Below are 17,665 nucleotides of genomic sequence, written 5' to 3'. Positions count from 1 at the left end.
GAATATATTTCCCTGGATGAGAAATGGAGAAACATGTTTTAAAGACAAAGCAGCTCCCTGCAACTTCCTGCCACCCCCCCCACCTTTGTCAATGGGTCAGAGGTAGAAACTCATTCTCCCCACCTTTGTCAATGGGCCATCATCTGCAACATAATAGAACCCATCTAGCAACAGAAACTCACCACATGGCAAGGCTCAGGCAAGCTTGAGGGACAACCTACAATGTTAACTAAGACCCCTAGACCACCTGGGAGTTTGACAGCCAATCAGGATACTCTTCCTGTGCCCCAGAAAGTTCAAAGCTCAGAAAAAGCATAAAGCCAGGGAGCACACAGGATTTCAGCCCCTTTTCTGTTCAGGAACTCAAGCCATGTGATCCTGACCACCATTAAACCATCTTTCCAAGCAGCCTCCATGTTTCCAGTGTCTTTGTCCCCACTTGGAACTGAACCCAGATGGATATTTCTTCCAACACCCTAAAAGAGAAATTTAAAAAATCTTAAGGGAGAAAGAAACTCAGAGCCCCAGCTCCCTGCCTCCAGCAGATATTTTGTGCCCATTAAGAAAGACTAAGCCAGCCTACCTACACAAAAAAAAAAGACCTTCAGCTCCAGGGTGAAGGGATTAAAACATTACCTTCTAAGACATAATTGGATTAACCCACTAAAACACATTGCACAATTTGCTAAGGACATTTGCATCACCCTCAGAAACTTCAACCAAACTTCTCAGGCAACCTACAGAGCCAGCTATGATTCCTACATAAGGCCTACATCGCCCCATGGGAGCTGACAACAGCCAATAGAATACATGTTCTTGTACAGGAAGCTCAAGTGCAAAGCCCAAGAAAAGGTATAAAAACTCCTCACTCTCAACCCCATGTGGTCAACTATCCAGAATCACATGTGCTTGGTGGTTCTGCTTCATCAATAAATGGACCCCCTTTCCAATCAGCCTCCATTTTTTCTCCAGTGCCTTGCTCCCGGCTTGGAATTGAACCAGACGGATATTTCTTCCAACACTAAATATCGACTTAAGATATATTTTCTCACTACTGAAACGCTGTTCCAGCGGTCTGTTTGACAAATTCATAAGATGAGGGGCACGCCTCTGCTTCCATACCTTCCAACAGTTAGGTCATATTTTAATTTTGCTCGTTGATGTTCAACTATTCGGTGGCTTACGTCATCGTCTCCGTTCTTTCGGCCCAATAGATGGAAAGGAAGGAGGTGGCTTACATGCGCGTTGCCATGGTCACATAGTTGGGTAGCAACGAAGGTGGAGGCGGAATGCGCATGTATGGTCTGCGCAGTATCGGGAGTTTGTCTGGGCCTGGGTAGAGACGAATCTTACCGAAGGCTGCGATGCAGGGCTCCGTGATCCGGCGTACACAGGAGTTGCTGGGGCGCGTGATTCGAAAACCGCCTCTTACAGAGCGCCTTCTCAGCAAGCCCCCTTTCCGCTACCTGCACGACGTGATCAGGGAGGTCAGGCGAAGCGAAAGAGGCGGGAAAGGGGGAGGAGAGGAAGCGGTCGGTTGTGTTTCCAGTTGCCTACCAACTCGAGGAGGAAGCCGCAAAAGAGACGCGTGCAACTTTGAAGGAAGGGTTGTGTAAAGAGGTTCCCCAAGGCATTAGACAGGCTTAGAGAGACGGATGGCATGTTTTCTCCATCCTGTTTGGTCCAAGGGTTGTCTGGTCCAAGGGTTGTCTGTATGTCAATCTCTCAAATGGCTGTTGTAGGTAGGTAAACATGCCTTGGATTGGATCGCAGCCCATCACCTGAATTTAACAAGGCTAGAAAGAAAAGTTACCAGTCTTCGTTGATTAAAAACAGTAGTTGCATGTACAAAGCACGGCAGAATTAGCAATCCTTACCTTTGGCTCTTGTTCGTAAAAGACATATTTTAAATAGGTTTGACGTATTAACGTGAGTGATGCTTTGTCTTTCCATCTTTTCATGTGTTGAATAAGTTTGGCTTGTTTTTGCTAAAGGCATAGGCTTAACTAGAAGTAAGGGAGAATTGTATTCTCTATTGTACTAGAGGTGATGTGAGGATTAAATTCTATCTATAAAGGTAACTATACTGTAAGAATGAACATGAGCGTGAGCTTAAATGGACTCCAGAGGTTGGTAGAGGATAGGAAGACCTGGAGGAACATTGTCCATGGGGTCGCGATGGGTCAGACATGACTTCGCAACTAACAACAACAAGAATGAACATTATGTAACGATTTGTATCCTATCCTATCAAGTGTATCATTTTCTATTATTAGATTTAGGCACAGGGGAAATAAATTATCATTTAAGCAAGTATGAAATGTGAAAGATTATCTGGTTTTGCTCTATGAAGAACTGGGTGGGCTAGCGGCTGGGTTGGAAACCCAGTAACTTTGAGCTAAAATACTGTAACTTTGAGCTAATTGCCTAGAGTTTTTCTTATGAGTACCAAGCCATTATAGTTTTTAAATAGAACATAACTTGTTTTATGATTAATTCAGCCAACTGTGCCTTAACTAATACATTAAAATTACGCTAAACCATTATACTGTGATTGATATATGAATATTGCACTTCTAATATTTCACAGCATGAGTGTCCTCTGCAAGTCACCTCACTTTTTGATAAGATGTTAGGATGGATTAATCTATATTTATGTAATGGGAAAATGTCTTTGAAACATTTTTTCAGAACATTTTTTATTGAATTATAAATTATTATAAAATACAAAATAACTAGAGAAGCAGTTGGGAAGGAAAAGAGAAGTAAGGAAAGATAAGAAAAATAAGCATTGACTGCTAACTCTCTTACAGTAAAATAAGGCATTAACATCAAATCACAACTTTTTACTTTTTCATAATAATATGAACAATTTCTATCAGTCTAATCAGTAAAACCCAAATTCAGATTTTAATTCTTTTCCACATCAACCACGAAGTTCAGAAGTGGTCTCCATGTGGAAACAAAAGTACTTATGTTCTTTTCTTTAATCAAAGTAGTCAATTTTGCCATTTCAGCCAACTCCATCAATTTCTGCTATTCGAATCAAAGTGTCCTTTCATTTTTGTGCATAGAATAGACTTTCTGCAGTCAACATATAAAGTAACAAAGTTCCAATTCCCCCCCCCCAATTATTTTCTATTAAATTCAAAAGAAAAAATTCTGGTTTCATTTTTATCTCCATTTTCAAAATTTTCTGTAGTAAAATATGAATCATACTCCATTTTTTTTGCTTTATTACATGTCCACCATAGATGGTAAAAAGTCCCCTCTTTATTTTTACACTTCCAACATTCATTTGACATACATTACCTTTATACGTCTTAGATAACTTATCTGGTTTTAAATACCAATGATACATCATCTTACAAAATTTTTCTTTTAAATTATAATTTATAATTTTAAACCAGGGGTGAAATGCTCCCGGTTCGCACCGGCTCCCCCAATTAGGTAGCGATGGCAGCTGCTGGTTCGGAGGACTGGTAGCAAAAATCCCTGGCCCCGCCCCCCTGCCTCTGCTGAGCCGCACCATCAGCAGAGGTTTGGTTTTTTTTTTCTTCAGCTGAAACATGCCTTGAAAAGTAAAAAAAACCAAAACCCTCTGATGATCGCGGGGCTGAGCAGAGATCATCAGAACACTTTAAAACTTTTTTTTTAAAAAAACCCTTCAGCCGAAGGGGGGAAAAAAAAGAAAAAAACCGGAGGTTTTAAAAGCCTCCTCTGGCGATCCCAGAGTAGTTTCCTGATCCTCACAGGTTTTTAAACTCACTTTTTAACAGCCCCCACTTACAAGAGCCCCCACCCAAGCCCAGCCAATTCTCCCTCCTCACTTACCTATAATTACTGCTCTTTTGGGCTGGCAACGGCTGTTTTCTTCAGCTACTGAAGAAAAAAAAAGCTTGCTTTGACTCCCTGCTTTGCTGGCTGAGGAACTCTGGGATTTGAAGTCCACAATAAAATAAAATAATAAAATAAAATATTTGTGCAGCTTTTTGAGATTTGGGGTGTTTATGTAGTGTTTCACTCTAACTACACAAACACACAAAATCTCAGAAAGCTGTATATGGCATTTTGTGAGTGTGTGTGTGTGAGTTGTGTGTGTGTAAAGTGTGAAAGTTGGTTTTTGAGCTTTTTGTGGCTGTGAAGTGTGAAGTGCAGCTGCTTTTACATTGTGTGTGAGTCAGTTGTGTTGTGTTGTGTGTGTGTAAAGTGTGAAAGTTGGTTTTTGATACCTCATTGTTTTTTATACTTTGTTTATTATTTTTATTATTTATTGTTATTGGCCATGCTCACTCAGTTATCTGACCACCAAGCCACGCCCACCAATTAAGCCACGCCCACAGAACCGGTAGGGAAAATTTTTAGATTTCACCCGTTTTAAACCCTTCCACATGTTTTCCCATTGTTCAAGCATCACATTATATCCAAAGTTCCTTGCCCATTAAATCATACAATTTTTTACATGTTCATTTTCAAATTCAATTTCAATAATTTTTTATAGATCTTAGCAATAATATGTTCATTGTACCATATAATGAAATTTCCAATTCATTTTTAACAAAATCAAACTCATAACTTTTTTTATCCAATTTAAATTTTTCTTTCAGTTGTTGGTAAGTAAGCCAATGGAAAACATAACCTTCTCATTAAAGTTCTTCCCTCGTCTTTAATATTGGGTCACCAGAATTGAAAGATAAAATTTTACCATACGTCAACCAATCTGGCTTTGCCACCTTTTCTTTTCTAAAAAAAAGCTTCCTGTTGTGACGCCCAAAGAGGTAACTTCATAGAGAGCCTTGTTTTTTATTTATTCCAAACTCTTAGTATGGCAATCTCACAAAATGGTTATTAAAATCCACATTAACTTTACTTTTATCATACCATAAGTAGCCGTGCCATCTAAATCTTAATTCATGGCCCTGTAGTTCAAGTAACCTCTTATTCTGGAGGTTCACCCATTCTTTTGCCCAGGTCAAACAGCGTGGATCAAAATACAATTTCATATCATATCTGGTAGACTCAAACTCCCTCTTTCCTTAGCATGTATTTGGAACATTTACATATAGGAATGTCCTTATTTGATTGAAGTTACTCATGAGTACTTGTTTAATGCAAGATGTCATTTAAGCTGAAATAAGCCCCAAGAATCAAGGAGGAAAGCAGTTGTCTCTGATTGTCCCAGCTGAAATCATTTCCTTTGTTAGTCTTACAAGTTAGAATCAAATTTTGTCCCTTTGTTGGCTGCAAAAGTCCAACATAATTGCTCTTACAGGAAGTCCTCTTTGCAACCATTTTTCCTGTTGACATTTTGCACAAATGAAAGGAGTCTACAGATAGTCCTTGATGTATAACCACAACTGGGACCAGAATTTCCAGTTGCCAAGCAACCAAATTTTGATCACATGACCATGTAAATGCTGTGACAGTTGTAAGGGCAAAGACTAGTTATAACTCACATTTTTCAGTGCCATTGTAACTTCAGTGGCTAAATGAATTATTGTAAGTCAAGGGCTACCTTAACTTATTTGTATTTAATCATTTTATAAGCTAAGTTTTATTTTTCTATTTAAATCAGCTAGTGTTTGGCTGGATTGTTTTATAAAGCTGCTCTACAGAGCCACCCCATTCAAGAATGGCAATCAAAGGTTTTTCTCAAAAATAACTGCTAGTCATCGTTCTGTAATTATAAAGAGATGAAGCCTTAAAATTGCAGGGAATATTATTGGCCTAAGTTTACTTGTTTGTAATTTGTTCTACAACAGAAGCATTCCCTGAATAGAATTGTGCCAAAGGGGCAGTTTATTTTAGTTCCTGTTGAAACTTCAATAATTCATCAGGGAGTTGGACTAGAAGACCTGTGAAGTCCTTTCCAGACCTATGATTCTGTATTCTATGTTCTGAAGTAGATTTGGGGAACATAGAGAACTACCCTTGAAATGGGAGAAAGTTGCTGATGGGACTCTTTCACTAACTTGCAGATGGGAAAACCAGTCAACCCAAATTTCAATCTATATAAGCATAGTGTCAGCCTCCACTTTAATTAAGTGTATGTCTCCTACTAGATTATCTGACTGTTTTATTACCTTGTTAAAAGTTTGCTCTACTGAGTGTCTTACATGATTTATGGAGGAGGGTGGAGGTTTTCACTGTTTCCAGCGTTCGGCTGACAATGCATGTGTGCGAGAGGGAGACAGCTTTTTTAAGCAGAAGATGGAACTGTTTTGGCGCGTGAATGTAATGGCAGCAGCTTCCTTCATGTTCCATCCAGAAGATTGACAGAGGGAGAATATCGGAAGTGAAACTATACGTGGCCGAAGAGGAAGACGACATTGGATTATTACTGTATGACCTCTAGTAGTGGGAGGGTTCAGGAGAGAATATGACTCTGTGGTTTTGATTTACTTCCAGTTCCAGCTTTGCTTATACTGCATACAGACTTGTTTGGTATAAATTACCAATTTCTTCAAAATGATGGAGTTGGGTCTTTATTTTCTCAAACACTGATCTGGGGCAGGCTGACACATAGATTGAACTTTGGGTTGGCTGGTTTTCCCATCTGCTGGCAATTGTACTTTTTTTACAGAACCTGGTAGACCTATGTACTGTGAGATAACACAAACATAACAAATGATTCTCAGTATTACTATAACCAATTGGTGATCCCTGCTCTAATTAAGGCTACAGGTAGTCCTCACTTTACAACCACAATTGAGCCCAAAATTTCCATTGCTAAGCAAAACAGTTGTTAAGTGAACTTTGCCCCATTTTACGATTTTTCCTGCCCCAGTTGTTAAGTGAATCACTGCAGTTATTAATAACATGGTTGTTAATGAATCTGGCTTCCCCATTTCTTTGCTCTTTAGAAGATTGCAAAAAGTGATCACATGACTGCAACCATCATAAATGCATGCCAGTTGCCAAGTGGGAAAATTTTGAACCTGTGGCTAAGGGGATGCTGCAATGGTTGTAAGTGTGAAAAACAGTCATAAGGCAATGGTTGTCAAGGACTACCTGTATTTTATTATCCCATTTTACTGGATAAGAACCCTTTTAATCGACTTCCGCTTGGCGCCACCTTTCTCGCTGGGTGCTAATTTATGGCACTCCGCACTGGATATGGTAGAAGCCGGTGTAAACAGCTACGAACAGCTGTTCCCGACTTAATTTTCCCTCTCTGGTTGAGAGAGCAGGGGAAAGAGCAGGGGGGAGAGTGGTAGATTCCCCTAGAGGCTTTGTTTTTGTTATGCAAAGTCCCAAAAGGTCAAGTCCCATTGAATTCTTCCTATCTCCAGTATCCAGCGCGTCTCCTGCAAAAGCAGAAAAAGAGGAAGGTGTCCAAGTTCTGCTAACAATTGATTTCTTTTTGTGGATTCCTATAAGCAGACGGAAGAAGCATGAGTGAACAATTACTGGTTTGCAAGTATTGTTGATTTTCTGACTTCCTCCTTTTTTTAAAGAGAGAAAAAAAATTTCCCCCCCTTCTTTTAAAATGGCGTTTGATACTAACTGCAAATAGACCGATAGCCTTGCTGCGAAATCGAAACTGAATGGAGACTTCATCTTATTGTGTTGGATTGTGGATTGTTGGATTATATTACGTTTAAGTATTTCATAAGGGGATTTTCAGCAAGAACTTTGTCATGAAGGTTTTTTCAGAAGAATGTATTCGTGACTTTATACAGGATTACACAGAAAGAATGTATTTAATTATTCAAAAATACGAACTGATAAAAAATGGGGACTTTTTGGATCAAGGCTTGAAGGAAATTAACCAGTGTGATCAGGACTTAAATGCAATGGAAGAGATACAAACAAAAGTGGATAAATATGAAGATTTGATCGTGAATAAACAAGTTGATGTAAAGAAGTTTCCTTTAAATAGTTTGGATGAAATGTCAGAATTTGTGTTACAGGAGGCTGTCTCCCGAACTGAAAAAACTTACAGGCTTAATGCTTTTCAAGAATTCTCTCTTTGGACTGATGGAATATATGGTAGTAATTTGTGGATTTTTGGACATAAGGAATTATTAGGCAATATTGTGACTGACTTTTCAAAAGGAGTAATGAAGGAAAGACAGAGATTAATGCATCAAAAAAAATGGCAAGAGACAAAAGTATTATCCTTGAAGCGAGGTTGTTTTGAATTATTAACAGACAAAAATATTACTGTCCCTGAAAGACAATATGTGAGGAAGATCTGGAAGAAATGGGTTGATTATATGTTTTATATCTATCATAAAAGACTAGGTATTTGGATTTATACTGGATTTTGACGAGGAAGGACTAAATTTGAATAGCTACTGTAATTCTCGGTATTGAAATTTTATAATGTGTTTTATTGTATTTTGAATAGAATATATTTGAAAGAGTTTATGTAAGAAAGACCTGGGGGGAAAATTATATGGTTATAGAAGCTATAAGGGAGATATTCTTTGAATTGGATTGGATTTTTATGCTTTAGTTGGTTTTAAATACTTTAGGATTAATCTCTTCTATTGATTTATATATTTTGTTACTGTTAATTGTTAATTTTTTTTTTCTCCTGAAAGGTTTGGTTATGTTAGGAGGAAGTCAGAGCTAGAGAGGGAAAATTGGTATAATAGTTTTGGGGGAAAATTTTCTTAGCATATGTTTGTTTTATTTTTAACTATACCTTGTGCTTCATCCGGGAAGTCGGGGGGGAGGGGGGAGGGATTAGCGAAGGGAGGGGGGTTGGGGGGAAAGGGGAAAAAAATTTTTTTGTAAAACGTTTTGAATGAAATTTAAAAAAAAGAACCCTTTTAATCATGGCTATAATGTATGGCTCTGAATTCATTCATTTTTAATGCAAGTTGAATGTATTGAAGAGGACTGTTTCTAAATTAGTTAGTATTCCAATATTAGCCATGGTTTTAGAAATTTTATATCATTCATTTGCAACCTTCAGTCTCAAAAAACTATGGTATCATGCTCTGGAAAGAGATCCTAAAACAGCATCTGGTGTGACTAAAAAGGCCAATTCGAGAGTGGCAATCCCTTCTACACTGAGGGTAGATACATTCTGTCCCCTACTCAGCCCACAGATTTCACTGGTTCCGGGACTGCCTCTTTGCCTCAGCCTGCCGAACAAGTGTCTCTTCGAATTGGAGAAGGTCATGCTGTATCTTTAGCCTCCAGGCTGAACGGTCAGAGGTCAAGGTTTCCCAGTCATTAATGTCCATTCCCAAGGCCTTTAGATCCCTTTTGCAGATATCCTTATATTGCATCTGTGGTCTCCCTTTAAGGTGCTTTCGCTGCACTAAGTTCTCCATACAGGAGATTTTTCAGAATCCGACCATCAACCATTCTCACGACATGCCCAACAGTGTAGACGTCACTGTTTCAATACTGTATACGTGCTAGATATCCAGCATGTTCCAAGACTGTGCTATTTGGAACTTTGTCATGCCAGGTAATGCAAAGGATACGTCTAAGACAGCACATATGAAAGGTGTTCAACTTTCTCTCCTGCCATGCGTAAAGTTTTATATGCTTAAAATTTTTTTTTATAAATCTTCCTTGTTCTATGGAAACTTCTATTGCCCATCAGTGTATTGTCCCACATACATTCCTGGAGAACACTAGTTTCAATATTATAAGGAGAACCTTATTAAACTATTGATGCAAATTATATCCTAAATGTAATATGAGAATGCTAGAGAAAGTAGTATTTATTGTGGATTAATGTTCTTATCACTAAAGTTATTTGACCCTGTGCAAATTATTTTTTTATACTTTAGAAAGATCCAGCGGTGGGATTCAAGTAATTTAACAACCGGTTTTCTGCCCTAATGATTTCTTCCAACAACCAGTTTACCAAACTGCTCAGAAAGTTAACAACCGGTTCTCCCGAAGTGGTGCGAACTGGCTGAATCCCACCATTGGAAAGATCCCATTAAATAAAGTTGCACTGTGTAGCACGTACACAGTAATCAGAAAAAAACAATTTCATAATCAAACTTGTCAAACCTGTCTGCAAAAATCAGCACAATTATTTCATTGTTTCAAGATTCAATTGCTTTTAAGTATTATTGTCAGCCAGATCTCTAGCATGGGTTTTCCCTTTGATGCTTGCTGTCAGTTGCCATAGTAACGAGGAGGGCATGGCATTGGGGTTTGGAACGTGAGCTGGTGTGAAGAAGGCCCAAGTGAAAAAAAAGTGAGGTTTGCGCTCATGAATTACTGCACTGCTGAATGGGGTTGTTTACATCTGGTCAAGGCCAACCATCCTGGAACTTCAGATGGACAAAAACACATGAAGATGTGCCCCACATGACACTATGTGGGACATTATGCCTGACAATTATATTATGCAGCTGTATTTGCATTTTATATTGTTAAGTTTTACAAAAAGTATATGCATTTGAGAGCTAGTACCATAATTTATTAATCACATTTATTAATCACAATAATAACATTAAAATTATTGTTTTAAAGGTAATTAGAGCCACTGGTTTCATGAAAGGATTGTATACAGAAGCAGAGATGAAATCTGATGTTAAAGTATGTATGCACTTATAATTTTTTAATTTATAAAATATTTTATAAATGCAATTCCATTAAGTATCATTTAATACAATGTCAGAATTGTGCCAAAATGCTATTTTATAAATTAAAATTTATAAATTAAAAAAATTAGCATCATAATTTACATTGAAAACTGTAGATTTTATTAAACACTATATTGTTTTATTCAGGATAAAGATGCAAAAATCATCTTTCTTCAGAAAGCAATTGATGTGGTCATCATGGTGACAGGAGAATATTTGGCAGTGAAACCTGCACGTGTTGTTGCAGGGCATGAACCTGAAAAAACAAATGAATTTCTCCAAGCAATTGCTAAATGCTGTCTCAATAAGGTAAGATGTTAGTATTAATTTGTTAAATATTATCTTAATTGGATTTTAAATACAATTTCAAAGACCAGTTTAAAGAGAGTAGTTTCAGCAGAAAGATTGAACTTGGGAGAAAAGCTGGAATGAGTGTTGCAGGGGGAAATTAAGCTTCTCTCTCTATCCAATGTTTTTCTTTTGAAATTTACCACTTGATATACCAGCATGTAAGATCAATTTCTACAATGCAACATGGAAATAATTCAACCAATAGAATGTGGACTTTATTTGAAGGATCAAGAATATATAAGATAACCTTTATTGTCACTTGTTTCTGTGAACACACTGGCACACATTAAAAAATTCTGATGCTCACTCTCAAAGGAAAAAAAGGACATATATATACCCATATTGTTACATGCACATACATAAACATATTTTGTGTGTGTGTATGTGTACACACACACTATGTTTCCCCAAAAATAAACTGGGTCTTATTTTCTTTAGGGTTTCAAAATAAGCACTAGGGCTTATTTTCGGGGGTCTCTTATTTTCCCCCCCATGTATTGGAGGCTCACTTTTTCTGCTTGTATATGGTGGGACAGGAGGGTGTGCAGTGCGCTGCCGCCGCGAGGCAGTGAAGGAATGGACCTGGTCCATGTGCCCCACATTGGGTTAGCTCAGGGCCTCCACAGCCAGGCCATCCACGCCCTGACACTGCCTCTTCTCCATATTGGTGGAGACAGCAGCCAGGAATGGGTTGGACTCAGCTGTTCAGATTGGTGGACTGTGTCAAGGTTCCAGAAAAACCTTTTCTGCATTAAAAAAACTCAGAAGCCATTGTTTTCCAGAGTTCTTTTTTTTTTTTTTTTAATTAAAAAAAGTTTTACAACAATTAAATTTTCCCCCTCCCCCCCTCCCTCCTAAACCTCCCTCCCCCCCCCGGACTTCCCGGAGCAAACACAAGGTATAGTTCCTTAAACAAAACAGTCATACATTAAATTTTTTAAAATCTAACACAATTATAATCTTTCTCTCTCACATAACCTGACTTCTTCCATTAAAATCAAAAATAACATCCTTCATTCAAAAGCAATCCGAAATTTCTTAATCTAATATCTATTTTGAATATAATCAATCCAGTTCTTCCATTCATTTAAATATTTTTCTTGAGTACTGTCTTTCAAGAAGGCTGAGATTTTAGCCATCTCAGCCAAATTGGAAACTTTCAATATCCATTCTTCTATTGTGGGTAATTCTTTTTTCTTCCAATATTGTCCAATCAACAGTCGTGCTGCTGTTATTAAGTTCAAAATCAACTTAGTCTCAATCACTGTACAGTCCGTTGTTATTCCCAAAAGGAAAAATTGCGGTAGGAACTTTATCTTCTTCTTCAGAACATTCTGCATAATCCACCAGATTCTTATCCAGAAAGACTTAATTTTCTTACAAGTCCACCATACATGAAAATATGTAGCATCATCACAATTACATCTCCAACATTTCGCTTGCATATCTGGATACATATATGATAATTTCTTAGGATCTAAATGCCATCTATAAAACATCTTATAAAAATTTTCCCTTAAATTCTGCACTTGCATAAATTTAACATTTCTAACCTAAATTTTTTCCCATGTTTCCAACATTATTGGTTCTTGAATATTCTGTGCCCATTTTATCATACAATCCTTTATTAAATCTCTTTCAGAATCTATTTCTATCAACACAGTATACAATCTCTTTATATGCCCCTGAGTTTGATTTCTAATTTGTTTAACCAGATTTTCTTCATTTTGAATGATACCAATTTTCTGATCTTCTTTCCATCTAGCCTTTAACTGTCCATATTGAAACCAAGTATAATTCCTCCCTTCTTCTTTTAATGTATCCAAAGATTTTAGTTGTAAATTTCCCCTCTCATTGTATAAAAGATCTTTATAAGTAATCATTTCTTGTTCCTGTTCTATATTTATATTCTCTACTGCGTGCCGAGGACATACCCATATAGGAATATTGTAATTTAACTTATAATAATATTTTTTCCAGACACGCAGAAGAGAAATTCTCAACACATGATTCTTAAAAGCTTTATCTACTTTCTTATCATACAATAAATATGCATGCCAACCATATAATAAATCATAACCTTCTATATTCAAAATCCTTTCCTCCGTCAAATTAAACCAATCACTTATTACCGAAAGAACAACTGCTTCATAATACAGTTTTAAATTAGGCATTTTTAATCCTCCTCTTTCCTGTGTATCTTGCATTATTTTCATTTTGACTCTCGCTTTTTTCCCTTCCCATATAAATTTATTAATTCCAATCTGCCATTCATCCAAATTTTTATCTTTCTTAATTATTGGTATCATCTGAAACAAGAACAAGAATTTAGGCAAAACATTCATTTTATAGCTGCTATTCTCCTAACAAAGAGAATTGTAATTTGTTCCAAGTATTCATTTCCTTCTGAATTTTTTTCCATAACACATCATAATTATTCTTATACAATTTTCCATTTGATGAAGTAAGAAAGACTCCTAAATATTTAACCTTTTTTACAATTTCAAATCCTGTTATTTCCTCTAGTTTTTCTTTCTGGTTCTTAATCATATTTTTGGTTAACACTTTTGTTTTATTTTGATTCACTTTAAACCCTGAGACCCTTCCATATTGATTAATTACTTCCAACAAATATACACTCATATTTATAGGCTGAGTCAACATAACAACCAAATCATCTGCAAATGCTCTAACTTTATATTCATATCTTCTAATTCTAATACCCTCTATCTCCCTTAACTCTCTTATCTTATCCAATAAAGGTTCCAAAGATAAAATAAACAATAAAGGTGATAAAGGACACCCTGCCTTGTTCCTTTCGCAATTTTAAAACTATCTGTCAAACTACCATTAATTATTATCTGAGCTGTTTGCTCTCCATAAATTGCCCTAAGTATTCGTAAAACCATTTCCAAATTGCATTTTGTCTGCTAATTTAAATAAAATTCCCAATGCAAACGATCAAAACTTTCTCTGCATCCAAGAATATAAACGCTGCGGAATCTGATTTTCTTTTCCAAATATTCCAATAAATTCACTATCTGCCTAACATTATTCCTCATTTGTCTCCCTTTTATGAAACCAGACTGGTCAGTGTGAATCCTTTGTTGTACAATTTCCATTAACCTATTTGCCATTATTTTTGCAAAAATCTTATAATCATTATTCAAGAGTGAAATCGGTCTATAATTCCCAGGCTTAGTACAATCCTGATCCTCTTTTGGTATCAATGAAATAAAAGTAGTCCTCCATGATGGTGGTACTCCTCCTCCCATCAATATCTGATTAAATAACTCCATAAGTGGACCAACTATCTCATCCTGTAACTTTTTATAATATATTGCTGTAAGTCCATCTGTGCCTGGGGATTTCCCTATTTTTAATTGCTTTATTACCAAAATAATTTCCTCAAGTTATAGGCCGATTCAACTCTTCCCTTTGTTCATTAGTTAAACCTTTAACTTTATATTCTTTCAAATATTTATCAATATCCATATTCAATATTGTATCTCTGGCATATAAATTTGTATAATATTCCAAGAAAGCTTTTTTAATTTTATCCTGTTGAAATCGCACTTTACCCTTGTATTCAATTCCTTCAATAGTACGTGCTTTCTGTCTTTTCCTTAACATATAAGCCAACCACCTCCTGATTTATTGGCATTACAAAAGTATTATGTTTAGCATATTGTATATTGGTTGCCACCTGATCTGCCATTAACATATTAAATTGACTCTGTAATATCTTTATCGCTTCAGTAGTTTTTAAATCATGTGGATTATATACCAATAATTGTTGTTTCTTCTGAATTTCCTCTTCTAAATCCCTCGCTGTTTTGTAGTTTTCTCCTCTGTCTACTATTAATATATATCAAATTTCCTCTCATAAAGGCCTTGCTCGCGTCCACACCATTTCTATCAAGTTCCCTTTCCCAAATTATAATCAAAATTCTTTCATTTGTTTTTACATTGATTTACATTATCCTCATATCTAAACAAATTTTCATTTATTCTCCATGATCTTCTTCCACCTTCATATTGCAACTCCATCCATACGGACTATGATCAGTTAAACACCTTGGAAATATCTTTGTTTTCCTAACCCTAGAAAGCAAGTCATTGGTAATTAATATAAAATCAATACGTGAAAAGATTGATGCCTGTCCGAAAAATAAGTATAATCTCTATCATCAAAATTCTGCCTTCTCCATATATCTTTCAACTCAAAATCTTCCATCAAATCAAAAAGATTTAGGCAATTTTGCATGCATAGGAATTTTCTTAGAAAGAGTTCTTTTATCTCTTCTAGTGTCCATTACACCATTCCAATCCCTAATATAATAAATGTTTTATAGTCCCAAAAGTCAATTTTCATGTAACAGTTTATAAAATTTTTCTTGTTGTTGATTAGGTGCATATATGCCAATCACAAGTGTCTTTTCCTTCTAAAATCAATTCAATAGCAATATATCTTCCTTGAATGTCCGTTTCAATTAATTTACTTGATATATTTTTCTTCAAATATATAACTATACCATTTTTCTTATTCGAGCAGAAGAAACAAAATGTTTACCTAATTTGAATTAATCAAATATTTCTGATCTGATAATTTTATATGTGTCTCTTGCAAACATATCACATCATTTTAAATTGTTTCAAATAATGGAATATTTTTCTTCTTTTCTGTGCTGAATTTAAACCATTAACATTCCATGTCAAAAATTTATTTGCCATCTCTGGCCTCTTGATGCTTCTGGGCAATTAGCTGAAGAGCCTCACTCTTCGGCCTGGCTCCCCCCACAGCTTCAGTTGTAGAATCCGTTCCTGTCTTTGAAGTCGTTCCTCCATCTCCTTACGCCTAATAGCTCCCCTTGTCACTCTTTGTTCCTGAGATTGTTCTTGAGGTACTGATATCACAGGTGCAGTTTCAGCTTCCCCACTCTGTTTCCCTTGAAGACTTTTATCCACTGTTTCTACATCCACTTTCAATACATTAAAAAGAAAATCTTTTGCTTTCAATTCAGTATCAATTCGATATCTCCTGCCTTGAAAAAATACTGTTAAACCAATTGGAACCTCCCATCTATATTGAATCTGATGCTTCTTAAGCTCTTGTGTAAAAAACCTAAAATCCCTTCTATCCTTTAACATTTTAGCAGGGATCTCTTTCAAAACCAACCCCTCCTGTTCTGCTATTTGCAATTTCTTTTGGTATGTAGCTTGCAAAATCTGATTTCTTATTGTAGAAGTTAAAAAATAAATTACAATATCTCTTGGGAGCTTTTTCTGCCTCGCTACCCAAGAATTAACCCTATATGCCTTATCAATTTGAAAATCAACTTCTAGGGTCCATGCCTAACATTTCAGCTAAGGCTTCTGATATAACTTTTTAAGATCTTCTTCCTTCCGGTCTTGAAGACCCTAATTCTCAAAGCCTTCTCCAACGCTCTATATTGCAATACTACCACATGATCCTCATTTTATCCACTTTATTTTGAAGCTCTCAACTTTATTATCCAAATACTGATTTGCTTGACTAATTACTTCCACTTTATCCTCCATTACTTCCAAATTTTTGCCAAACCTTGAAAACCATCAATAAATCTTCTCTAATTTTTTATTAGTCTCTTTAATTTCTTCCCTAAGTTGATCCTTCACACCATGAATATTATTCATAATTTCTTTAAATCGCTCTTCAGAAACTCTATTCTGTTCCTTTAATATATCTTCTAAATTAGTTTCAGATCCCTTCTCGTCATGGAACTTTTGGTGGCTTAGAAGCCATTTTAATTTAAGTAAAGTCTCTAATTAGAATTATAAAATCTCAAAGTCTCAAAAGTCTCCAATTAAAGTTGTAAAATAAAACTTTCACCTTGCCTCCTCTGGAAAGCTTCTATTCAGCTAAAATCCACAAAGGCGAACTTCACTTTCTCTCACAAGCAGCCTCAATCCACTTCCTCTCAGACGCCATTTCTTCCTTCACTAAGTTCAAGTGAGAAAAAGTTTTCCCCTTTTAAAAAGGAGTAGAAGTCAGCTCTCTTCTTGCTTCCCCAGTAATCGATCACTTGTATTTGTCCCGTCTGCTTTAAGTTATTCAAAACGGAATCAATTGAGCAGAGGTGGGCGTTTTCCTCTTGTCCTGCTTAATTAACAGGATCGAGCCGAGTCTGGAGTGAGGCTGGGTTATGCAGGCAGCCCTCCGAGACTCTGCATAAGAAAGCAGAGCCCCTGGGGCAATCTTCTGCTATCCAGCCGCTCTGGCTAATCTCTTTCACCCAGAGAAAAGCTTTGAAGCTGGCTAACAGCCGTTCTCCCGCTGTTTCACCAGCTTTTACAGAATCTCAGTTCGGGACGCCATTCCAGGCGTCCTCTCGGGGAAAACGAAACCACCGGAAGTCGTTTTCCAGAGTTCTTTACTAGCATGAGGAAACTGGCACACGATGAGTGAAATTCCAAAACTGAATTTCCGGATTCTTTTCCCAGTTATACAAACCCCAAGAGTCCCACCCCCCCTGACCCCTTTGATGGTCACATGGTCCCACGTTCTTCCAGTTCATTTGAATATCTTCTTGCCACTCTTCCTGCAGATGTGAACACCATCCGACCTTGACCGCTTGAAGAATGTTACCATACCCCTCAGCCCCCCTTCCTCCCCTCAGGGGAAAAATGTGGCAGCGTCTGGAACCCTAAAGTCTAATATGGTTTCCAGGCCTGACAGGCGTCCCCCCTTGGAAAAGAAGCTATAT

The 17,665-nt window shown here is 36.8% G+C and overlaps 1 protein-coding gene across 3 annotated transcripts in view; it reads left to right on the top strand.

Moving 5' to 3' along the window:
* The first annotated feature begins 1,281 nt into the window (after positions 1-1,281).
* Positions 1,282-17,665, top strand: part of TRAF3IP1 (TRAF3 interacting protein 1) — a 243,132-nt gene continuing 226,748 nt past the window's right edge. The window contains exons 1-3 of one of the 3 annotated variants that reach the window (XM_058185504.1): positions 1,282-1,487; positions 10,456-10,521; positions 10,716-10,877. In XM_058185504.1, coding sequence (XP_058041487.1) covers positions 1,365-1,487; positions 10,456-10,521; positions 10,716-10,877 — 351 coding nt within the window. In that variant the 5' untranslated portion in view covers positions 1,282-1,364. Of the gene's footprint in view, positions 1,743-10,455; positions 10,522-10,715; positions 10,878-17,665 lie in introns of all 3 variants that reach the window. The other 2 variants (XM_058185485.1, XM_058185495.1) reach the window with 2 other exon arrangements.

The sequence above is a fragment of the Ahaetulla prasina genome, chromosome 1, assembly GCF_028640845.1.
Source record: "Ahaetulla prasina isolate Xishuangbanna chromosome 1, ASM2864084v1, whole genome shotgun sequence".
Classification (NCBI taxonomy): Eukaryota; Metazoa; Chordata; class Lepidosauria; order Squamata; family Colubridae; genus Ahaetulla; species Ahaetulla prasina.
Note: the sequence above shows the minus strand (reverse complement) of the source record. Positions and strands in the feature narration are given on the sequence as shown.